Genomic DNA, 26,806 nt, shown 5'->3' on the forward strand with positions numbered 1-26,806 from the left:
CTTCTGGTGTGCACACGTATGCACGCACACACCCACACCCACCCATCACGGTGGTATGAACAATTAGTTACAAGCTGCGCTAGCAAAATGATTGCCCCTTTGGACACCTTTTATTAAGAGGGAGGTTTGTTAAATTCTAAACAAGGCTACACAAGATTAAACTGTAGGGGATTTGTACAATTAGTGTCCATTGCCAAAGAATTCATATATGATTTCTGTACAGAAAGAGGTTATTATTATCCAGTCTTGATGATCATAATGGTCCCTTCTGACCTAAATATCTATGAATCTAAGAAAGAACAGAGTGTAGAAAAAAAACAATTCCGCCCCGATCCTTCCGAGTGCAGTCAAAATTGGATGTTAAGGGTAAGTTTCAATAAAATCTGAAAGCTGTTATCCACACCAGGATAAAAATGGATATTAACAACTCATGATAACCAAATTTGTTGTAAATTTTAAAAGGAGCTGAGCAAGTTTAAAATCTCATTCTTTTTAGTATCACAACAGCCTAATGCTCCTGTTGTTTATTCAGCACTGTTGATTTATGGTGAAACTGCATCTCATGTAGACCCCATCAGACTATTTCCTCCTCTCCTTCCTTGTCGCCATTATCTCCAGCATCCCTGCTTCTTCCCTTTCTTTCGTCCTTTCTGACTTCGACATCACGCTCTCTCTGTCCATTACTTCTCAATCTCCTACCTTAGCCGTTCATGAGTCCAGCTAACAGCGATATCCAACCAACCCTGTAGCCTCCCCCTGCTTCATCCTCATCATCTCATTTGGCCTAATCCTGAATCAACTCTCTTACCCACGAAGTGAACCTAGATAGCATATGTACCAATAGCAGTGAAGCCATGGCCGCAGGGATCTCAGTGTGGACTAGCCATCTGAGTCATTCCCCAGGGTCCCAGGCAGGTTTGTGTTGCTGTGGCTTCACTACTATTGGTACACAACCTCGCTAAATCTAGCATGGGTATGTCTACACATGCTGAAATCACACTCATGCTCCCTCCCTTCTCTGACGGCTGCAGAGTAGGCTTCTCAACATATTCAGTGATACTAGAGTTGAGCCATTAATATCCATGCCATTCTCAGCGTTGAGTCCTCAAGACCATTAACCATCTCATATCAGGCTGTTTCTTAAGGAAAGGTGACTAGAGCCTTGGGAAAGTCCCAAACCAACAGATGGGATTTCCATAATTACATTAACTTGTGGCACTAAGTGAACCCACATTATCCAGTCTGGAGACAGTGAGTGCTGAAACACATATTTAGGGAAACTTGAATATGAATATTATTTTTAACATCAGCCCCAAATATCCCAATAATTGTATATACACTCACACACAAATCACAGGAAAGAAATTTCCTGATATATTTCTACCCACCTATTAAAATTTCTTTTAGGTGACCTTGAATCACGAAGCCTGGCAAACCTTGCTTTATGTACCATCCTGTCCGTATTCCTCGAATATGTTGCTCCAGATGTCACCCAAATTATGGAGGCTCGAACTGCCATTCAAATGCAATATCTCCATATATTTACACTTTTGAAAGTGTCAGCATTTTATAGCACCTTCTACAATGGCATGTTTTATTTTGTGAAAAAGGAGTGGGAGACCGCCACAGATATATTTGGAAATAATATAACATAGCCTAAAATATTCACAGGATTTGTACAAAGATATATATATCTTTATATATATATAAAAATAACTTAAACACTTCTTTTTACGTTGGATAGCTCAGATGATTTAATTAAAGTCAATAAACAAATAAAAAATCAGACAATGCTCTAATACAGAGGAAGAGCACCCGTGCAGAGTTGGGTTCTCTCCCCCAATTTCCAAACCAGCCCTTCCCTCCTTTGAATTTCACCCCATTTGACTATTTCCTCTTCTTCTTCCTTGTTGCCATTATCTCCAGCATTCCTGATTCTTCCCCTTCTGCCGTCCAATAGCAGAAAACATTCAATATTGAGTAAGGTAATGCACACTGGAAAGACTAATTTGAATTATTTATACATGTTAACTAACTAACCAACCACTCAGGCAAGAAACCCCTCTCTGTTCAATGTGCCAAGCAAAAAAGCAACTAAAGTGTTAGGATGCATAAGGAGTGGGATACAGAAAATATGGTGCTTCATGCATCTTCCTCTGATGCATCTGGGTCTGGACAGGTCAGAGAAGGCGACTAGACTGGAGGCATCGGTCTGATGAGGCACGGGTATTTCCTCTGTCTGTAAGTATCCCTAGTGTCTCAACTTCTTGCCACATTGGGGAAAATAAAAGTGGCTGTGTGTATGGGGGTGGGGGAGGAGGAGAATAAAACAAAGACTTTAACCATCTGCTTTACTACCAAAGCTAATTAGTCCTCTGTAGTTTTGTTAACTGCTGATAACAGTCAACTAATTAGGAATTTTTGTTTTGTTTAATGAAAGAAGACTGAGTAGGAATCGAGAGCTGGAAGATGGATGTCAGGTAAATTAATAAGACAACATTCTTAATAAGACATCATTCTAGATACATAATTTTTAATTAACATTTTCCTATAGCTATTATGGTAATAACGCTATGACAGGGTTACTGGAACAAACCTATCATGACTAGGCATTATCCTTTCATGCTAGCCATTATAAAGTAGGATTCTGGGCAATAAAAAGTTAATTTTCTTTTCAGTATCTGCACAAATACAATACAGCACAGCAATAAGCCGTAACAGAAGAGGCATTAGTAGGCTATTGGTGCACACCATGGGTGGTTTGAGAGACATAAGGCTGGCAGCCATCTGAGAAGTTCACCAGCAGCCTACTAATGCATACCCTGGCATGGCTTACTGCCGTTGGAGTGTCAGTCCTTTATTGCAGTGTCTCTCAACCTTTCCAGACTACTGTGCCCCTTCCAGGAGTCTGATTTGTCTTGCATACCACTAAGTTTCACCTCACTTAAAAAGTACTTGCTTACAAAATCAGACCTAAAAATACAAAAAAGTGTCACAGCACAGTATTACTGAACAATTGCTTCCTTTCTCGTTTTTACCATATAATGATAAAATAAACCAATTGGAATATACATATTGTACTTACATTTCAGTGTATAGTATACAGAGCAGTATAAAGAAGTAATTGTCTGTATGAAATTTTAGTTTGTACTGACTTAGCTAGTGCTTTTTATGTAGCCTGTGGTAAAACTAGGCAAATATCTAGATGAGTTGATGTACCCCCTGGAAGACCTCTGTGTACCCCTGGTTGAGAACCACTGTTTTATTGGGAAGAATTCTGAAAAATTCCACCTTTTTAGCTTTATGCAACATATTCTTTCATTATGAAACACAATCCAGTGAAGAAGGGCTGGAGAAATTACAGGGTAAAGGTAATGTCTCTCTCTCTCCACTATTTTGACTGTATTTATTCAATTAATTATTTCTATCCTATTTTTTCCTCCTAGGCTATTCAGACCTTTTTTCTTATTTCCCATGAGCTCTACCTTTTGAGCAGGGCTTTGTGGCCCAATGACAATTTCCTGCTCATTTTCTATTGAAAAATTAAAGTGGAAATAATACTCCCATATTAGTTTAACAACAGAGAGTGGGCCTAATTATCCCATGAAATTCACAATGCCTTTTGAGTTTGAAGTACCCTGTCATAAATATAAAGAGAAGGGTAAACCCCTTTGAAATCCCTCCTGGCCAGGGGAAAGCTCCTCTCACCTGTAAAGGGTTAAGAAGCTAAAGGTAACCTCGCTGGCACCTGACCAAAATGACCAATGAGGAGACAAGATACTTTCAAAAGCTGGGAGGAGGGAGAGAAACAAAGGGTCTCTGTCTGTCTATATGCTGTTTCTGCCGGGGATAGACCAAGAATGGAGTCTTAGAACTTTTAGTAAGTAATCTAGCTAGGTATGTGTTAGATTATGATTTCTTTAAATGGCTGAGAAAAAGAATTGTGCTGAATAGAATAACTATTTCTGTCTGTGTATCTTTTTTGTAACTTAAGGTTTTGCCTAGAGGGGTTCTCTATGTTTTTGAATCTAATTACCCTGTAAGGTATCTACCATCCTGATTTTACAGGGGGGATTTCTTTATTTCTATTTACTTCTATTTCTATTAAAAGTCTGCTTGTAAGAAAACTGAATGCTTTTTCATTGTTCTCAGATCCAAGGGTTTGGGTCTGTGGTCACCTATGCAAATTGGTGAGGCTTTTTATCCAACATTTCCTGGAAAGGGGGGGTGCAAGCGTTGGGAGGATTGTTCATTGTTCTTAAGATCCAAGGGTCTGGGTCTGTAGTCACCTAGGCAAATTGGTGAGGCTTTTTACCAAACCTTGTCCAGGAAGTGGGGTGCAAGGTTTTGGGAAGTATTTTGGGGGGAAAGACGTGTCCAAACAGCTCTTCCCCAGTAACCAGTATTTGTTTGGTGGTGGTAGTGGCCAATCCAAGGACAAAGGGTGGAATATTTTGTACCTTGGGGAAGTTTTGACCTAAGCTGGTAAAAATAAGCGTAGGAGGTTTTTCATGCAGGTCCCCACATCTGTACCCTAGAGTTCAGAGTGGGGAAGGAACCTTGACATACCCAGAGGCCCACAAATTGCTGCCTAAAGGGCAGGAAGCAGCAGTTTAAAATTGCCACATTTCCTCCAGTCCTTTAGATCAATTCACCTGCAATTACAGCTTAAATATTACTTTAAGACAGAACTGGGAGTCTTACACCAACTCCCAGTTTAGCATGTTAAAGCTTAAGTTGCAAAGAACCTACTAAGCAGTGCTAATAAGGACGATGTCCCAATTTTCTTAGAACAATTTTACAAAAGTGCAGTAACTCTGATTTTTCAAATGCCACCTCCAAAACTTTTAAAAAACAGTCCTCTCTGGCAGAGAACCATCCACCAGAAATTTATAAAAGATTGTTTCAGTTTAGGTCAAAAGTGGGTTTTCAATGGAAAGCTACCATAGTCACAATCATCACTGTCTGTAGTCTACTATTACCCCGTATTACAGTACTCCAGCAAAGAATGAGAGAGATCTAAAGAGAAGAATATTATCTTGTGTGCCAGTGTATGCATAACACAAACAAATATCAATTTCCAAAATAAACAGAACATAAAATATACTATATGGTCAGAAATAATTGGGATTCCAATCTATGGCATGGTAAAGCAGTACAGGGGTATATTTTTCTTTTTTGATCAGGTAGTGTCTGTATAAAATTACACATGGCTGTAACAGCCTCAAGCTGGAAAAGTTGGCTTTTATTTTAAAACCATGTCAAATTGTATAGAGTCATGTTAACAACGATGTGTGAGATAACTCAAGCCCTCAAAAAGGGGACACAAACATTGCCTTTCCAAGTGTGTATCTTCTAGGCAGGTTGGGTAGGATTTAAATACAGGGACTGTTAGAGAAACTGTCAGATGGTATTTATTTTGAGGACTGTAAATGTTACTGCAAGACACAACATATGGTACAGCCAAAAAAACTGCAGTGCCTAGAGTGACCATATCAACTATTCACAAGATTTTGGGGCAATTTTTTGTAGGTTCTATGGAACCTGAAGTTGCCACAGTAGACATATTTTTAAGCATTTGCTTTTTTTCTGTGAAAATACCAAAATAAACAAAGAGAAATTACCTATTGCTTAGTATGCAAAGGACTGCTCTAGGAAAATGAAGCTCTGTAGGAAAGCTTGCACGGTTACTGCCCAGGTTCTCTGGAAAAAGACCTTAATCCTATTCCCATTGATGCCCTGATACTATAGTGCTATCCCACTGGAAAAAGAGAGAAGAAACAGAGAAGGAGACTAGGAATTGTTGCCACAAGCTTTGGTGGAAGTCAATTCAGGCCCAGACAGAGGACTTCATTTTCCAGGATTGGCAATCCAGTACCATTTACCATCACTCCATTCATTTAAATTCTGTTTCAAATGTTTTAAATCAAACTAAAACTATGAAAGCAGCATGGCTATTTCAATTTGGTACAATGAAAGCAGCAGAGAACGGCTCCAGGATACACAAGAGCTTTCCTACTTCCCCAAGAACACAGGCATGTTCAGTGTCTTGAGACAGTTATGGAAGAAAAGAATGTGTCATTTTCCCTACTTATAAATTCGTAATTGAACACATATAGACTGACAGATTCCAAGACCAGGAGGGACCATTGTGATCCTCTAGTCTGATGTCCCACATAAAAAAGGCCATAGAACTTCCCCAAAATAATTCCTAGAGCAGATCTTTTAGGAAAACATACAAGCTTGTTTTAAAAAGTGTCAGTGATGGAGAATCCACCATGACACTTGGTAAATTGTTCCAATGGTTAAAAATGTATTCCTTATTTCCAGTCTGAATTTGTTTAGCTTCAACTTCCAGTCACTGGATTGTATTCTACTTTTCTCTGCTAGATTAAAGAGCCCCTTCTCAAATATTTGTTCCCCATGTAGATACTTATACAGACTGTAATCAAGTCAGCCCTTAACCTTCTCTTTGTTAAACTAAATAGATTGAGCTACTTGAGTCTATCCCTATAAGGCATGCTTTCTAACCCTTTAATCATTCTTGTGGCTCCTCACTGAACACTCTCCAATTTTTCAACATCCATCTTGAAATGTGGATACCAGAATTGGACACAGTATTCCTTCACTGGTCACACCAGTGCCAAATACAGAGGTAAAATACCTCCCTGCTCCTACTTGAGATTCCCAATCACCTGTTTCCCAAGCATTGTATTAGCCCTGTTGGCCACAGCTTTGCAATGGGAGCTCATGTTCAGCTGATTATCCAAAAAAAAACCAAAAAAAAAAACCCAAAACCAAACCCAAATCTGTTTCAGTCATTTTTTTCTCAGGACAGAGTCCCCCATCCTGTAAGTATGGCCTACATTCTTTGTTGTATACTCTAGATGTATACATTTCCATTTTCCCATAGTAAAACTCATTGTTTGCTTGTGCCCTGTTTACCAAGCAATCTAGAGCACTCTGTATCAGTGGCCTGTCCTCTTCGTTATTGACCACTCCCCCATTTTTAGTGCCATCTGCAAACTTTATCAGTGATGATTTTATGCTTTCTTCCAAGTCATTGATACAACTATTAAATAGCATGGGGCCAACAACAGATCCCAGCTGTACCTCGCTAGAAACCTATCAGTTTGAAGATGGTTGGCCATTTACAATTTCATTTTGAGACCTATCACTTAGCCAGCTTTAATCCACTTAATGTGTGCCATGTTAATTTTATTTTTTTTCATCAGAATTTCATGTGGCACCAAGTCAAACACTTTAGTGAAGTCCATTACAACAACACTATTACCTTTAACAAGCAAACTTGTAATTGAAATATTTTGGGGGCAGCTATATACTATCAATGGTTTGTGTGCCCCTAGCATAACATGACTTTATCATACTATCAACACAAGGAGCTAATTCACGGAACAAGTCTTGCCTCTTGGTCTGTGGGTTGGAAAGTCACAATAATGGATGGAGTTCATGCTGCCACTGAAATGACAGGAAGTGCTATACTACAGTATTAACGCAATAGTCAAAGTTGAAAGATGGTTTCTATTCTAAGCCCTATATCTGATTCCCCTAACTTTCTCAAATTACATGTAAATCTAAAAGATAATTAGAGGGCCCTCTTTGTGCATTCAGATTAACCACACAGACTTCAATGGCTATACAGAAATTTCTATTGACTAAAAACTAACCCAAAAACTAAGGGAGAATCAGGATCAAAATTTCATATTTTTAAATACTGTACCTAATTAGAATGGTTGCCATTATAAAGCCAGCAGTTACACTGTAAGTGAAATCTGAGTTATCACATTTTTTCCTACTGTAGTTACAACAGGAAATAACTGTGTGGTATCTGCTGGCAAATGCTGATGTTTTAAGTTGTGACCATTGTATATGATGTATTTACCTGTCCGATGGATCACGTGTGATCTAGGGAGAACACAAAGCCTATACAATTGCAGTACAATGGACCCTTGCAAATCCTCATGTCACTGATTTGCAAACTTCATAGTCCTCCAAGCAGTCTCATCCCACTATTCAGCAAAGATTTAATAGCCCAGATCCATAGCAAAGTCTCATGTTAATTAAGCTTCATTTCAGAATATACTATAGTACATTTATTATTATTTTTTTTATTTTAAGAACACTAAAATGTACCCAATTCTGCATCTTAGAATAAACATACCTTAATAAAATACGCACTACTGGATTTTTTACAGGAGAGAGAAAAGAACACAAAACCCTGCCCCCCAAAAAACAAACACAATGGGCTTCTGACCTTCAGGCCTGGAAAAATTAGATAGTTTAACTATTGGGACTTGTTATAAAACCTCAGGCTTTGTGGACCTATTGGTGGAAGTGAATTCTAGAGTCCAGAGCCCTTCACTGGAATGTATGGCCATAAGCCACCAGACCATGGAATCTAGGGAGCTAAATCCTGAGAGGTACAGGGCTGAGCAAATGTAACTCATGAGTTTCAATGTCAGCTGCAGGTGCTCAGTACTCTTCAGGATTTGGCCTTGTGACTCTCAGCTTGAACACCTGGCCTTGATTTTGACAGTGGCTCCCAGTGAGAAGGGCAGATAGGCACATCCCAAACCATTTAGAGCATAGCAACCTGCCACCAAATTTTGTTCTCTCACTTGCTAGTTTTCACAACTGAGTCATCTGCAGTTAGTCTCCCAGTCGTCAGTGTGAATTATAGAGTAGGTAAGAAGGTATGAACAGGAAATATTCCCCTACAAGGTTAACAATGGAGACTTAGCCATGCTAAATTAACAGACATATTTAAAGAAGCAAAATGTTTTGGGTTAATTTCAGACCAGCATTATTAATTCCTATGTTCAGAGCTTGAAATAGATTTTGTGGCTGATGTCCATAAATGATGTCATTCATGGTTCATTGGTCAAATTAATCGGATATAAAATAACTAAATTGAAAATCAGTAGGTCGAGCTCTTGTTGAGTTCTGCTGGAGAGCTAAGCAGGCAATCGCAGGCTTATTAATGAAAAAAGAGAAGGATGAAAATTGAAAAGTTAAAGCAGTAAGAAGCAACAGATTGAACATTAAATTTGATAACAACTTCCATCACATAAAAAAATACTTGCTCCCTTTTTACCATCAACTCCATCAAACTCTTCCCAAGTTAACTAAAAAAGCTCCACTGGATTTAGCTACATAACTCCAAAGGGGGCAATTTCAGACCAGGTGAATTCTCCATGGCTTCAGTGGTGTTAAAACTTTTTCTGCTAATAGCCAGATTCAATGCCACAGGGGCTACCCAGGTTTATTTGCCCCCGGTGGTTGTAAATCTATCTGGACAAGGGTTACAATGGTGCAAGCTACCTGTAACTTCTGCTCCAATAAGCAACCTGGACCCCACTGGTGCATCCCCCAAAGTGGTAGGTCTGGAGAGGCAAGGCCAGTGTGACAGGGAGAGGTGCTGATTCGGAGCCTCTCCTAGGTAGATTTTGTTGGTGGACCATATTTTAAACCCACTCTCTCCAGCGGAACTCTGGAAAAGAAAGCTGCCACCCACGCAGGGAATGAAGCTCTCCCTTTGGCAAGGATGTCCCTCAAGTCCAGAAGGGTGCACTTCCCCACACAGGGAAGAGTGAATCTGCCTCTAGGTCTCAATTTGGCCCATAAACATAAATACCTTCCACTGACTGTATTGAGAGGGCTGCTGGATAAATCCTAAGCGAATCTTTAGTACCTTAAGAATAAAAAGTATAACATTTTGCACAAAATAACGATCAATTTCTATTTGATGGTGTTTAAAATTATGTACACATTGAGATTGTGTGTGTCACACATTATTCATGTCTAACAGATACAGCTTTGTAAAGAAAATGACTTAACATGCTGACCTGTGTCAAATGAAATGCAATATTTTTGAAGGGCTAATCTGCAAATTTCATACAAAATATTTTAAGTTTATAATACACACTGCAATAGGAATTTGCAATACCATTTACCCAAAGGCAGATTTTAAAGGGGTGAACATTTAATACTTTTTCCAATATAGTGGGATGTTGTAAATTGAAGAAAGGCTTTTATAAAACCCTTTTCCTGTAAACATAAATCCCAATCTTATAAAAACAAGCCTTTTATTAGCACTAAAAAAGACTTTTCTACTCAACACATTCACTTCATGTCCTGGGGCCTCTACACCGAAAAAACCCCCCAAACCAGCAATAAATTTAGAATCTCTAGTAAGTAGGTGATTATATAAATAGGGAATAATTTACACAGCAGCAGGGGTCATTTGTAAACATTAAATAATTTCTGAATGAATGGATTACTCAATAAATTTCAGATACAGATAAACAGCAAAAATACAGACACATTAAAAATATTACTACAGTGTTGCTGGCAGCAATTCTATGGTTAAGATTTTTGACATATTGAAAACACAGCAGTCTTTATTTAAGATATATATCCTTAGCCATGGCAAGCCCAGTAAAGACTGCAGACCCTGGTTCGTATGGGAAGTCAGTCATTCACAGAAAAGTCAGCCAGCTGCTAAGGACAATAACAAATGAAAAATGAGAAAGTCAAAAGTGGTGGCACTGACAGAGAAGTGGAGAGCCTCTACAACTATACCCTTGTGGCTTCTAAAGCCTGATTTTGACAGTTTATAAACCTGTGCCTGTGGACATGCTGAAAACCGGTGCATGGGCTCAGAGGTATGATGCTTCTATTTTAAATATTAATAATAATGACGATATGATCCAAAAAATGACAGCAGAAGAATGTTAAAGTTGCTGATTAAACACTCAAAAGTCAAGAATTGCCAAAGTTAATGACGCGCAAGCAATCTGAACTCTTCCCCCAAGTGCAGGGGGATGCAGGTAGAGGATTCCACACACTCCTTTAGTTATTTGTCTATTTAAATATCATCAAGCCCTGCATGTTCTTTTTTACTGTTCTTATCCTGGATGACAGTCCTTTCCTGAGGGTTGCTGAAAAGGAGACATTTCTATCAGCTTTTTATTGTTATAATTTGTTTTGGTTCATGCCCACAACATGCAAGGGGCTTTCCACACAAAAAGGGACTAACTAGAACTTACAGGCTAAAAGACAGGAATGGCCAAAGGATAGGTGTGAGGTTTTGGGGATTACCCAGAGCAGTAAAGGGTATGGTCACCACCTGCCTGTAACCAGGGATGCCTTTATTCTGTGGAGCTTTGGTGTCAGGGATCTGAGCAAGCACAAGACCTCACCCTGATTTCCACCAGCCTAGTTACTGCTTGCAGGGTGACCCCAACAGCCCTTCCAGTCCCAAGTCTCCCCAAATCCGTCCTTCCCAAGTTCTTAACTACCATGCACTCAGACTTTTCCCCTTTGGTTCATCCCCCCCCCAAAAGAGTAAAACCAGCCCTCCGACAGTTTTCAGTTCACTTTGGGACACATATTCCACACTGTTTGCACAACAGAGACCAGATTGGGACAAAAATAAATAAATATATTTAATAGAAAAATCACAGATTTACAGAGGAAGCAGTAAGGAAAAGCAGACACAAGTTACACGGAAATAAACATAAAGATGCAACCTCAAACTTTTCACTTCTATATTAGTTAAATTCTCTTTTCTAATACAAGTTACCTTTTGCCTCTGAACAGTTTCTCAGTGTCCTCTGTTATAGAAGTGGTCCAGACTTTCACATATAGCACCCTGCTTAGATGCTGACCCTCAGTTTCTGGAGAGCCTTTACTTCAAGCCTTCTTCCCTTTCAACAGGTTTTGCAGTTTCTTTCCCCCTTTCTCTCAGGCTTGATCTATACTAGTAACTTATGTTGGCATAACTACATCACTCAGGGGTGTGGAAAACTGTAAATGTAAACAGAACTTGTTTGTCTTAGCAACTGGCTGCACAGGAAGTAGGACTGAGTGGACTTGCAAGCTCGAAAGGTTTACATCATTTTGTTTTTGAATGCAGTTATGAAAAAAACAATTCTACATTTGTAAGTTGCACTTTCACAACAAGGAGATTGCACAAGGAGTACTTGTTTGAGGTGAATTGAAAAATACTATTTCTTTATCTTTTTTACAGTACAAATATTTGTAATCAAACATAATAATAAATTAGCACTGTGCACTTTGTATTTTGTGTTGTAACTGAAGTCAATATTTTTGAAAATGTAGAAATCAAAAATATTTATAAAAATTTAAATTGGTATTCTATTATTAACAGTGCAATTAACACTGTGATTAATTGCATCTATTTTTTCTAATCTTACAATTATGATTGTTTTTTTAATTGTTTTCCCTCATAAAATACTTTTTAAAGCTTTTCTCTGAGGTCTTGATATTTTACATGTCATGTGATGTACTCTGCTCTGACGTCAAAGACAGCTTTCTCTTTGATTGGTAGGGCTCTCATAAAAGGATGTAGGTAGGCACTTGCATTTGCTTTTGTTACAAAGTTGAGCTGCATAATGTACCACAAGTGATTAGATATTAGCAAGAAAAATAGTAATGACAGAGCAATGTAGGAAAGTTTACAAACTACACAATATATCGTTTACCATATTCTATTCACATTTAGAGCTTTCATTCAGAGACAATTACAGTAATTTTACCAAGATAGCGCAAGGTAGGACAGGCTCAACATTTGACAGTGTTTTTTATGTTACAGTATATTTGTTTGAATAAGTCCATGCAATTTGTGTTTTTATGTGCGTGGGTTTTATCACATAATTCAATGCTCTTTCTTCTAAAGCAAAAATCAATACTGGCAGATAAGAAAAATCAATGTTCAGCACTCATAAGCAACCCTACAGCAACAAGCCTGCATATATAGCCCACAATTCATAAGTAACTTTGGTGTAATAAATAATAACAACTTTGCATGTTTATAGCGCTTTATATCTCCAAAGCACTGTAGACATTAACTCTTTAATCTGCACATCAGTCTTAAGAAGTGAGAGGGTAAGCACTGTCATCGTAACGAACTAATGTCTGGAGGCCCAGCGCTCACGGATAAAGTTCCTGGACTACGTACTACAGAAACTTGTCATTCTAGAAAAGACTTCAGGACTCTGCTCAGGTTTTTTTTCATATCCAATGCAGCCTATATTGTGGGTGGATGGGGTGTGTCCTGCTTCAATCTGAACTGTCACTACCATATTTGTGTTTACTAATATTAAATAATAGCAACATAAATAATACATGTTTTCCTGTGCATTTTCCAAACTTCCTGCAAAATTTGGTAATATTTCCTACAGCACCCAGGGGCCATACTCATGACAAATGGCGATCTGTGACTGTGGTGTGATGGGGTAGAATAGTCATAAATAAGGGATCATGCTTCCCTTCCCAAGCTCCTTCCCGAGTTTTATCATAAACAGAAAGAAAAGGATGTTTCTAACTTATCTGCAAAAATCAAACACTGTCCTTTGGAACAAGAATAAATGAGAAATAGTAGTAGTTTAGCTGGTTGGCTGCTCTCAGCAAAGAAAAGGAAAGACAAAACAAAAAAGATACAGCACAATGGTGCTCTATCACTTATCTTGGGCCTCTCGTCCTAAAGTTGCTGGTCGGCCTTTGTAGAGAACAGCCAATAAAATAGTAAGCATCGTAAAGCAAGTACAATTATCTCAGTGATGCACGGATAAATATACCAATGCTTAGTGCACTCAGCTGAGCAATGTTATTTTTCAGTTCCCTGTGGGAACAGTTTTTCTAAATATCACCTTCAAAAAACCTATTTTCTGAATCCAAAAAACAAAACAAAACAAAAAACCAAACAACCACAACACAGCATAAAACTAACTGGGGAACAAACGATGCTATTACTAGCTCCACAGCTAATTACCATCTCCCAGGTTTGATTGTGTTACAACACATCAAAATACAGACTGCTTACTTATTCAAGCTTTGATAAACATCACCATGTAAATCACTTAGCGTTAAACAGGAGATTGTGTAAGAAACAAACACTCCCTCAACTTGGGCAGGCCACTAGTCAGGTGTCCAGTACAGGAAGAAATTACCCGCAGAGGAATGCTTGGATTCATGCCAATATCTCAATAGCATTTAGCATGACTGGCGGAACACGGAAGCAAGCAGCAGAAATGCGCAGACATGCAAAGAGACAAAGAGGAGATTAAAGCAACAGTGTCAAGGTAGACAGGCTCCACATTTCACACACATTAAAAGCAAAAGGTAAATGTTTGTACAATACAGAAAACTAGTAACAATGCTGTTACAGCCCATGCTTCTTATCTGGGTAACCTTTCAGAAACGCTCTAACAGTGGGTTTGCTGTGATCAAAGATGTGTATATAGTTCTCTGACCTCTACCATCAGTCCTTGAAAGCAGCCTAGTTACTGGCATTCTTGCTATTATTAATCTCTCTCTTTTCTGAATTCCCTTTCAGATCCAACCTAAGCCAAACAATTAGCATGTGAATCAGCAGTGGTACAAAACATACACAGTTTCACTCCTCTTGTAGCCAGGTTTCACAGCATTTTTTGCCACAGGACCCTAACTAACCAGAAACCACAGTTTTCTAGTGTATTACCCAAAAATATTTGAGAGAGAGAGAGAGAGAGAGAGAGAGAGAGAGATTAGTTCACTCATGAATAAATATAGCTGTCAACAATGTCTTCCTGGTCAGCCTAATCCTGTGATGTGGAATTTAGAGGGATAGATGTTTCATCTGGTAAACTTCTCCAGATCTTGAAATAAAATAATAATAATAATAACAATAATAATAAATTAGTGAGGCATTCAGTACGGACTTCTCTCAGTAACAATGGTCAGTATTACTGGCGAATACTGAGCTAACAGCTTGACTTTTATGAGTACAGAAGTATTTACAATATATCACTCTGGGATGATGAGCTAACTAGCAATCGCAAATTACATGGGTCCAATAAAGCATTTCCAAAGTTCCGGTCAAGGTTGTTACTCCTTTGCCAGTTCTTTTTGTCCTCTCTGTGTTTCCCAGAACTTTCCTTCTTATGAGAGGCATTCACAGAAGAAGCAGAGGAGCAGGCTGAAATCCTGTAAAGTGTTGTGTCAAAAATGCAACGTAGATAAGTAAATATCTCTTAAAGAGCTATTTACTGTGTTTTGTGTATATTCAAACCAATTAACAATTTTCCTGAAAAATCTTGTCCAATTTAAAGGAAGTTTGCTCCAGCTACATGGTTTCACAAGTCGCTATTATGAATCGTGTGCCTATTGAACATATAGGAAGACTTTCAAACCCATCTCTTTTAGGTATTCTTCAGTCACTGATCTGCTATGACTGTCTGCTACCCCTTGCCTTTGTTTGTACCAGGTCTGCCCAGTTTAGATGGTAAACTCCTTGGGGCAGAGACTTATCTAATCTATGTGCTTTGTTAAACACTATGCATACCTATAATGCCATATATTGTAGGTAAGAAGTCTCAGGACCAGATCCTTAGCTTGTGTAAATGAATATTCTTCCATCTAGGTCAATTTTATAATTACCACCAACTTACTGTAGTGGCTTACAAAGCATGCACCTCAGCACAAAGAAAATGAAGCAGCATTATTGGGTGTTGCTGTGGGTGGTTTGAAAGCTAGCTACATTATGCATGGAATAGATACACTTTCACTGTGCAGTAACCACACAACAGGCCAGATCATCACTTGGTGCAAATCACTGTAGCTCCATCTGCTGCTCCAGCCCCAAGATGTTGCTCTCTCATTTTCTTTGTGCTGAGCCTACATACTTTGTAAAGCCACTGCAGCAAGTTAATAATGATGTATGAAATGAAAAATCCTTCTGAGTGCACCTGAACACACAGAAGGATGGACAATACAATCATTGTGATGCTGTGTTATTTCATATCTGCTACTTTATATATACAGATAGACAGGCCCCGTTCTCAGCCAAACTGGATTTACACTGGTGTAACTACACTGAGTGTATTGGAGTTGCTCCTGATTTATATGGGCGTAAATGAGACTGGTATCAAACATACAGTATTCTGTATGCAGTGTTGTAGCTGTGTTGGTCCCAGGATATTAGAGAGAAGGTTTTATTGGACCAACTTCTGTTCGTGAGAGGGACTAGCTTTCAAACACTCTAAGCTCAAAAGCATGTCTCTTTCACCAACACAAGTTGGTCCAATAAAAGATATGACCTCACCCACCTTGTCTCTCTAATATAGTATTCTGGTCAGGCACAGCCAAAAGAACACAAAGTCTCAAAATACAGAGACGAAGGGCAAAATTCTCTATTGTCCATTGGGTCAATAGATTTAAGTCCTCAAAGAATTTGGCTGGCTACAGTCTTTACTGATATTTTTAGCCTCTGAGGAAATTAGCTAGCTGGAGATTTTGAGAGCGAGAGCTATTCTGTGACACAAGCGCCCCTACCGTGCATCAATAGGACTGTTCACATAACTACAAAACTTGCTGGAAAATGTTTGAAGACTTTTTCAAAGCAAGGTGGAAAAAGAATTAAAAATGGTCACCATAGCCACAGTGGTACTCAAAGTCTACCTGAAATGGCTGCAGGCAGTAGAGGAATGCTAGAGAGATCACATAAACTTGGGACTGATTTCTGAGACATGCAGCTTCCACTTCGTACTGTTCCTTCTGGGCCACTTTGACCAAGTTGTCTGATTGCTTCTGAGACAACAAATATTGGAAATAGCCCAGGAACTATGTTGCTCAACATTTATTTTATTTATACTTGTGATATACAAGCAGTTCAATTTCTTCTAAGGTGTGACGTGCGGTTGCATAATATGCAAAACTTCCTGGTAGCATAAGCGCTACATACAACCATGCACTTAACCTTACAAGCGTCATTTTATGCTCCAAATTGCAGGTTAAAAATACTACTTTGTCCACTTTAGCTTTCTATGATCAGGCAAAATATATTTCAAGAAAATAATTTTACTTGTCTGAGCCATGTATTGCCACCAGAATTCAGTTATGTATTGGACAAAACGCTCTTCAAAGAACGATTTTTCCCTAACCGTACAAAAGAAATTGGAGAACAGATTGCAAATATTAAGGTCTTGATCCAGCAAACACATGTGTGAGTAACATTACTTATGTGAGTAGTCACCGACTTCAGTAGGATTACTCATGCGAGTAAATTTTCACGCGTTTGTCCCTGAAAGACTGGGGCCTAAGTCTTTTCCATTCTTGACAACATTCTTGAGAGGTCTTTATAATTATTTGGTATTTATTAAATATTGGATCTGACATAAGTGTATGAAACTGAATGCCTCTAACATGATTTTTACTGTGACACGCAGGCACCCTCTGAAAAGTGTATCTCTTTGGAAACTCTATTTGACAATACAACATTGACACTTTCTACCAAAGCTTAGCCTGTTGTTCCAGGCTTATCTCTGGACTGCCATCAGCATCTCATACCAAAGTCATGCCAGCTTGATCCCATGCCTTTGTAGGAAGGATCTTGTAATCCTTGTGAATGAAGCTTGATTATGATAAGTATGTTTTACTGAGCAAGCAAATATATCTTGGCTCGGAAGCATCAGCATGGGACAGGAAACAATCACACAAGTACTCCAAGATCACAGGATATTCATCCTTCCTTAAAGCTTTCCCACCTGCATCCAGTAAAGTAACACTCATTTTTAAAGTCCCTTTACTGATGTTCAAGGTTTTCTTACTCCGTTTTATTCTTCTGATTATCTTTCAATGTATATTGCAACTTGTCTTTTGGGGTGGAATTTTCAGGGGAGCCAGTCACCTAATCCCCCACGAATTTCAAAGGGATCTGGAGGCCTAAGTCCCTTTGGACTTGTCTCCACTGCAGCGTTAGCTCAAGATATAACTCGAGTATAGCCCTTAACCTGACTCCAGTCCACACACAGAAGTCTCTAGCTTGAGTTAACTGGTGCTTTAAACTGGAGCTCACTAGCTACCAGAGGGTATGGGTTAAAAGTGGAGTTCTGTAATGCAGTGGAGACTCTGCCTCTTGGTGCTGCAAATCCAATCAAAAATCCTAGAGCTTTGTTTTACAGTGTAATGGCTCTCACTCCAGTTAGGCTAACTCAGGAGAAGTTAACTCAAGTGTAGGAGAAGTTACATCAGCTGACACTACAGCAAAGAAACCCTTAGTTTCATCTGAAAAATCCCAAAGTTCTTAAAGTACCTGCTATTTAATTTGCCCTTAATTTAATAATTCAGGGACCTGGAGCTTTCTGTAATTTTGTGATTTATCTGTGGATTACTCTTCCTAGAACCATCAAAACCTCCAATCTTATCTTACTAATAAGCACAGATTTTGCTTATTTAAAACAAAACCAGAAATTCCCTTTGTTTGCTATTGCTTTTAATGGTTTATACTTAATTGATTTGTATTGTAGAAGTGTACAGCGTCTGGAACGTTTTCATATTTCTTGAATTCAGGCTTCTATGCACCATGTGTTTTGTCTGAACAAACTTCTTCCAGAGCTAGGTAGTAGGTATGCTGCAGTGTACAATTCACCCTATGGTACCCTGTGTTCCAAAACATCGGATTTTTCTGGAACAGTTCCAAACCTGCTCTAGCCTCTGTTACTATACATGTAAATGTTATACTCCGCAACAAAAGCAAATGTAATTTAAATGCTCAAAGAATGTCTCAAGAATCCATTTTAATGTTCTCTTTTGAGTTTTCTAATTTTGGTGTCCATGGAACTTTACAAGGGCATAATAGAATGTAAAGACAGTGCATCCTTACCTGTGTACCAGCTGCTTACGGCTTACACAAATAGCAGTCTCATAGTCGTGAGTGACGCACACTTTATGTGGGTTGCACTTTACCTTCAAACATGGATCTTTGGATGGATCAAGAGCTATTAAAAACAAATGTAAAAATAACAAAGTTAGGAGTTTAAGTGAAATTCTCTCATCATTCCCAATTCAAATAAACATGCAACTAGTGGGAATAAATATAGAATCATAGAACAGGAAGGGACCTCGAGAGGTCATCTACATCTAGTCCAGTCCCCTCCACTCGTGGCAGGACTAAGTATTATCTAGACCATTCCTGCCAGGTGTTTGTTGAACCTCCTTTTAAAAATCTCCAAAGACTCCACAACCTCTCTAGGCAATTTATTCCAGTGCTTAACCACCCTGATGGTTAGGAAGTTTTTCCTAATGTCCAACCTAAACCTCCTTTGCTGCAATTTAAGCCCATTGCTTCTTGTCCTATTTTTAGAGGTTAACGAGAACAATTTTTCACCCTCCTCCTTGTAACAACCTTTTGTGTACTTGAAAACTGTTATCATGTCCCCTCTCAGTCTTCTCTTTTCCAGACTAAACAAACCCATTTTTTTCCAGTCTTGCCTCATAGGTCATGTTTTCTAGACCTTTAATCATTTTTGTTGCTCCTCTCTGGACTCTCTCAATTTGTCCACATCCTTCCTGAAATATGGCGCCCAGAACTGGACTCAGCTAGAATGTTAATGAGTGGGTTCTGTGAGGCCCTAAGGATTCCCCTCCAGCACATCACGGAAGAGGTCAGGATCTTGATTTTAGGTCTCCCAAACATAATGGCAAGGTTGCATCTCCAACTAATTTAAATTATTTTTATATCGTTTTTATTTAGACTTTAATTTTATTACTTCTTCCTCCCAAAGATTTCCCCTAATTCCTACCTCACATCCCCTTCCTTCCCACATTTATTGCTTATTTGAAACATTTTTGTTTTCATTTTGGAACTCCACATAAGGCATTTATGTCAAATTACCCTGGCTGCTTTTCCCATCATTGGTTGATGCCCAGGGAAGTTTTTTTTTTTAAAAAAGATATTACTTTTTACAAAAAAAATGGAGTAATTTTTAAGTTCCAATTCAATTACCGCTGACGTTCTCCACATGGCAGCAAATGTATTTCTAACAACCAGAGGGTTCTTTTGCTTTCCTGCAGTGCCGAAGCATTGCAGCTGTTCTGCATTCGTTTAAGCAGTCAGAGCAGCAAGAGCTCACCACATTAACACCCATTACAGATTTGTGACGGGCAATTGAGCACAACCACTGCATATGTATTTAGAGGAATACAAGGCGTTGGAAGTCTTAAAAACAAAAACAAAAAAATGTAAACAGCTTTTGCTCCTAAATCCATTAAACAGATAGAAAAGGTGAAATGGGGAAAAAGGGCATAAGTTTCCAATACTATTAACATCTAATGAGTTTCCATTAAGCAAATATATTGTATTGTCTGTCTCTACCTAGTATGCTTCTGCAAGCAAGGATCATGAACTAAATTGAACCCAAATTATGGTAGGGATAAACTTGGCTTTATGGATAAAAGCCTGCTGATTTTACTCAGGGAAATCAATAGTAGTTTGGCATGAGTAATAGGAACAGGATTTGGGCCATTATGAAGTATATGGCACTAAACACAGAGTGAGTGCTCAACAAATAAAAAATGGTACTGAAGAACCTATCTGTAATACTCATCTTTGCAAGGTACAATTACTTATCTGCACGTGAATTCTGAAACCAAGGATAAAAATTGGTGCAGCTGTAAAAGTGACTAAATTCTAAAACAGTGTCACATTACAATCTATTTTAATAAAAAGGAAACAAAATGTTTAAATACTCTTCACAAAAAAAATAGAGGATTCCAGTATGGGAATCAAGTCTCAGAGAAGTAGCTGTGTTAGTCTGTATTCACACAAACAACGAGGAGTCCGGTGGCACCTTAAAGACTAACAGATTTATTTGGGCATAAGCTTTCGTGGGTAAAAAACCACTTCTTCAGATGCATGGAGTGAAAATTACAGATACAAGCATAGATATACAGTAATAAATCTGTTAGTATTTAAGGTGCCACTGGACTCCTCGTTGTCAGTATGGGAATGGTGCAGCAGAACTTTCATATGTATAGAAAGCATGTATTGAATGCTCTTGTGTTTAAAGATTTCAGTGGGGCCAGAATTTCACTCCTGGATTCTATTTCAGTTACAGACTCACACCTTCTCTGTGTTTCAATATTTTGTCTCTCAAATGGGAATAAGAATAATAGAAGGGGCAATCTATACTGGGTACGAGAGATCAAAAATGTGATTGCCAAAGAGTTTAGAGTCTTAGAACATTAAAGAAATTTAGAAAGTTATACTAATGCTATGCAATACAATCCCTATAGACAGGGTACAAAATAAGAAATAATTTCTAAAACATACCAATCAAAGATCATGCTTTGTGAATCAGGTTTCTACAACACTAGGAGCAGATGCTCATCATCTGCAGATGGCCTTTGGGAATAAAATGAAATATAAAACCCATATTTGACATAACAGTTCTGTGTGTTCTACAGCAATGAGTGTGAAGTCTTTGAAATTAAGAACCAAAATTATAAATACACAAATAAAGGGAGGGGGAAGGGCAGGAAAAAAGTAATTTTTTAAAATAAAAATCTGAGGTCAGTTTTATTACAAAAATAAAATTCCTTAAGCATTCAAGGGAAACATCAATATTCTGAAACACATTTTTCCTGTGAAAAATTTCAAATGTTTGACTTCTCATTCCAATTCACAATGCTTCTCTCTCCCCCCGCATCAAAACTTTTGCTGGAAGGAAATTCCATTTTCTGGCCAGTTCTGCTGTGCATCTAAACCCTGCAGTCTCTAGCTATCTGACAGAGCAAGAAAGGAGAGCTCTCTGGGGCAACCCAGGGAGTGATGAGGGCATGGCTAACGAGTCCAGTACCTGTATAGATTCAACAGCCACAAAACTTCTGTGGGAAGGTCAAGCAGCATTGGGCCTTAGCTCGCTGGCTCTAAAGATTAGCTGCATAAAAGTGCCAAGGTGCAGTGCTTCCATTCATGTGTGATGTTTCCATCCCCAACACAATGCCAGTTTATTCAAGCTGTGAGCATGGAACCAGAATTCCAGCCATAGTCATTGAAAAGCAAAGTGGGTACATCGTAGTACACAGGTGTCATTTCATTTTCGTCTGACCTTTCATTATTTATTTATAGCAATGTATGCACCTTATTAAATCTATAACTCCTCCGATTCCCTTTTAGAGATATTAAACTAATTGGGAAATAAACAGTAGTGATTGAATCAAGCCATTAACAACCTCCTAACAGTATGTTAGCATCTCTTTTTTACAGGGCATTGTTATGAAAATAATGATGGCACTTACACTCTGAGTGTCTTCCCCCACTAGTCAGAGAAGAGAAGAACACCACCAATTATTCTCTCCGCATCCCCAATACTTGTCACCAAGCGCTCCAGGTTAACAATATAAATCATTGTTGGCAAAGAGCTAACAACAGTACTTGAGACACTTTTCCATTACATTTCTGTTTTTACACATTACTACTATAAAGGAAGACGTATGACTGATAGGAAATGCTGGGATTCGGGCAGTAGCCATGCACGCATAGGGTTGCAATATAAGACTATACTGTAGATCAGGGTCATGTTAATCGCAACGGAGCAAACTTATTTTTCACATATGTAACTTTGGAAGCGTGGTAACAAATAAAATATCTCTTGCTGCAGCGGCTGTGCAGTTCTGCAAAACTTGTATGGCTAGTTCACAAGGGCAGATTTATGACCTTGATGCTGTTTTCATGACCATTCTTTTGGGAAGAGTTCAAATTCCAAACCCGCACATTTTTAGTAAAGTTTATACAAAAAAGCCAGGCAATCAAAAAGAAAATGACATGTAAACACATTTGGTTTCAAAATTGCCAGACAATAAGTGCTATGATCACTCCAAAACAAAAAGACTTTTGAAAAATGAAATGTCAAAAGCAGTTGCCTCACACAGTCCTCTTGGAACTGTTCTCAGCATAAAAGAAAACAAGACCATCTGGTAAGAAAAGTTATGATGAACTGGAAAATGGGACCTGAAGTCTATAATGCAAAGATTCTAGTTCATTTTGTATCACAATAGAGCATGGTAATAAAACATTTATTTTAAATGAGACACTGAAATGTAGTTCTGTATTTTATATATTATTTGTCCCCAGCAGTGCCCACAAAGATCTTCGTTCTGTGTAAACACAGAGGAAGGCACAGTCCCTGACTGTACAAGCAAGCAGAATGGGGTCTGAATGGGGTGGGGTCAGAATGGAAGCCTGTGAAAAGCTGAGTTAGGGCAAAGCAGAAGACCACTACTCATTACGCTGGACTATTCCCTGCTAGGCATGAAACCATTATAATGCCTAAGGCTGAACTTCAGACTGAGGCAGCAAGGTCTTGAGTCATTCCCTACTCTCTCACTCACAGCAGCCCAGCAACTGGCCAAAGCACAGGGTGAAATAAGCAGCTCACTACTGACTCCAATAGGCAATGGATGTGGGGCAGGTCAACATGAAACAGGCAGCTTCCAGAATCAATTCCGCACAATCATACACTGAATTATGGGCTTAGACCCAGCACCCACTGAGAAAACAAGACACCTATACTATTCGGCCATCACTTGACTAAGAAAAAGTTGTTTTTAACATTTATTAAGATCCTAGTGTAGGCGGAGATCCTAGTGTAGGCGGTTCTAGTTTTCACACTTGTTAGCTGCTTGACGTAAACCCCAAGCTACCATTTAGGCTTTACCTTGACCAGCTACCATGTTAAAACTAGAATTGCCTTATCTATGCTAGGATTTTAAGATGTGTTAGCCAACCCTGTTTTTAAAAAGAGCCCATTCTTCCTAGTATAGACGTGTCCTTTGTGTTTGTTGTTGAGCACATTCAGTTTAAAAAACTCTGCTCTCATCTTCCTCTGAAAAGCCTGGCTCCCAGTACAGATGAAGTAAAATATAACCAAAGTGAGTTCTGAGCATACACTAACATTAAAGCAAAGAAAATTAGGAATCTGATTACCCTGCCATTTGTGTGCGCAAGGTCACAGTGTGAGTCAATGGCAGAGGCAGGAAAAGAATGCAGGAGTCCTAAATACTAATCTCTTACTGTGCTCTAACTACCATAAAACAACTGCAGTCTGTTGATACCTGTTAGACACGAAGCTCCTTCTTCCTATTCTACTTAATCTTATGGTTCATTAAGTCATGGCATTGATTTGATAAGAAATATTTTTTGGTTAGCGTGGTTGGTTGTAACCTTTGATGCCATAGGTATAATATTGTTAATAAACTTGTTTTTACAAAATACTTTGCTTGAAAGAGCAGATTAGAAATCCCCAAAATATCAACGTCAAGTAATAACCACGTTTTTTATTCTGCTTCTGCAAAAGTCAGCATAAGTCATTCTGCTTCATTAGAGAGAAAATTGCCATTACCCCTCCCCGCAGGTCTTGAGGAGAGTATGTCTTCAACTAGCCTACTCAGATATTTAACTCTCACTCTCTCTCGCCACATAATTACTGGTAGCAATTTGCATACAGAAATCAATTCAGCTAAAATTTAATTACCACAGGACCAAATGCTTCAAACATGTATGTGAATTATTTTCACAATGCAACAAAACAGCAACAAATCAAGTTGTTAGCATTTATTGAATCCCTGTACTGTTGTTGTGTTTTAGAGAAACGGTAACGTTTGAGCAGTTAAAGAGATCAGTATTGTGGAAAGAAACATCTATTTTCATTTGTATGGGCACTTTCAAAAATGATTTCTCATAACCAACATACGATCCCTTTTGACATTGCTGAGGGCTACCCAGGCTAAAGATATTGTAAAGGACTATGTGTTGGTTTCCTTGCCAAGTAACATGATAAAGAACAGGAGTACTTGTGGCACCTTAGAGACTAACCAATTTATTAGAGCATAAGCTTTCGTGAGCTACAGCTCACTTCATCAGATGCATATCGTGGAAACTGCAGCAGACTTTATATATACAGAGAGAATGCAGGAATATTTTGAAATAGAGCTCATAATGCATAAGACATTCCAGTGGCTCCCACAGTTAGGTACAAATGGAATGGGGCTTCAGGATGTATGGGACCCAGAGCCTGATAGGTGTGTATCTCCCCTATCAGTTGCCTGAGGGCTTCCTCATGGGCAGGAGCCCATTCCCAGGCAGCACTTTTCTTTAACAAATTGTACAATGGTCTGGCTATAATGGCAAAGCCAGGTACATGTTTTCTCCAAAACCCCAGGGTTCCCAAAATCTGTCTCAATTGATCTTTACTTTCAGGGGAGGGTGCCTGATTTAGCTCTTGCACAGTGTCATTAGGCACAGACCTCCTACCTCCCATCCATACAGTACCTAAGAATTTTATCTCTTGGGAGGGACCTTGGCATTTCTCAGCTGGTAACTCTAAATTAAGGGCTTCTAGTACTCCTTGGATTTGATTCATAGCCTCCTGTACCTCTTCTGAGGTTTTCCCACCTATTAAGATGTCATCAATGTATTGCACAGTTTGTACATTGGGTGGCAGTATAAGGTCATCTAGGACCTTTGCCAGTGCCCCATGGCAAATAGTGGGTGAGTGTTTAAACCCTTGTGGCATTCGGGTAAAAGTGTATTGTACACCTTTCCAAGTAAAAGCAAATCTTTCCTGGTCAGCTGGTTGCAAAGGGACCATGAAGAACATGTCCTTTACATCTAATACTGCTAGCCAGGGTTTATCCCAGGTTTGTATGGTGTTTACAATATCTGTTATGCTAGGGACTGCTGCAGTTAATGGTCCAGTGTTACTGTTTAGCTTCCTATAGTCTATAGTGAGTCTCCATTTGCCATTTGGTTTCTTGATGGGCCACACAGGAGAATTAAAGCGAGAGTGGGTACGAATTTTATGGCTGATTTAGAACAACGCTTCCTCAGCTCTCGTCCCCTAAAGCCCCTACTCTACTTGCGCTGTATTGATGACATCTTCATCATCTGGACCCATGGAAAAGAAGCCCTTGAGGAATTCCACCATGATTTCAACAATTTCCATCCCACCACCAACCTCAGCCTGGTCCAGTCCACACAAGAGATCCACTTCCTGGACACTACAGTGCTAATAAACAATGGTCACATAAACACCACCCTATACCGGAAACCTACTGACCGCTATTCCTACCTGCATGCCTCCAGCTTTCACCCTGACCACACCACACGATCCATCGTCTACAGCCAAGCTCTGCGATACAACCGCATTTGCTCCAACCCCTCAGACAGAGATAAACACCTACAAGATCTCTGTCAAGCTTTCTTACAACTACAGTACCCACCTGCAGAAGTAAAGAAACAGATTGATAGAGCCAGAAGAGTTCCCAGAAGTTACCTACTACAGGACAGGCCTAACAAAGAAAATAACAGAACGCCACTAGCCGTCACCTTCAGCCCCCAACTAAAACCCCTCCAACGCATTATTAAGGATCTACAACCTATCCTAAAGGATGACCCAACACTCTCACAAATCTTGGGAGACAGGCCAGTCCTTGCCTACAGACAGCCCCGCAACCTGAAGCAAATACTCACCAACAACCACATACCACACAACAGAACCACTAGCCCAGGAACCTATCCTTGCAACAAAGCCCGTTGCCAATTGTGCCCACATATCTATTCAGGGGACACCATCACAGGGCCTAATAACATCAGCCACACTATCAGAGGCTCGTTCACCTGCACATCCACCAATGTGATATATGCCATCATGTGCCAGCAATGCCCCTCTGCCATGTACATTGGTCAAACTGGACAGTCTCTACGTAAAAGAATAAATGGACACAAATCAGATGTCAAGAATTATAACATTCATAAACCAGTCGGAGAACACTTCAATCTCTCTGGTCACGCAATCACAGACATAAAGGTCGCTATCGTAAAACAAAAAAACTTCAAATCCAGACTCCAGCAAGAAACTGCTGAATTGGAATTCATTTGCAAATTGGATACTATTAATTTAGGCTTAAATAGAGACTTGGAGTGGCTAAGTCATTATGCAGGGTA

The 26,806-nt window shown here is 39.1% G+C and overlaps 1 protein-coding gene across 4 annotated transcripts in view; it reads right to left on the reverse strand.

Moving 5' to 3' along the window:
• SPOCK1 (SPARC (osteonectin), cwcv and kazal like domains proteoglycan 1) overlaps positions 1-26,806 on the reverse strand; it is a 471,926-nt gene that overhangs the window by 174,145 nt on the left and 270,975 nt on the right. For all 4 annotated transcript variants that reach the window (XM_073355490.1, XM_073355489.1, XM_073355488.1 and 1 more), the window contains exon 4: positions 18,686-18,800. In XM_073355490.1, coding sequence (XP_073211591.1) covers positions 18,686-18,800 — 115 coding nt within the window. The remainder of the gene's footprint in view (positions 1-18,685; positions 18,801-26,806) is intronic.

This window comes from Lepidochelys kempii, chromosome 8 (assembly GCF_965140285.1).
Source record: "Lepidochelys kempii isolate rLepKem1 chromosome 8, rLepKem1.hap1, whole genome shotgun sequence".
In the NCBI taxonomy this organism is placed as follows: Eukaryota; Metazoa; Chordata; order Testudines; family Cheloniidae; genus Lepidochelys; species Lepidochelys kempii.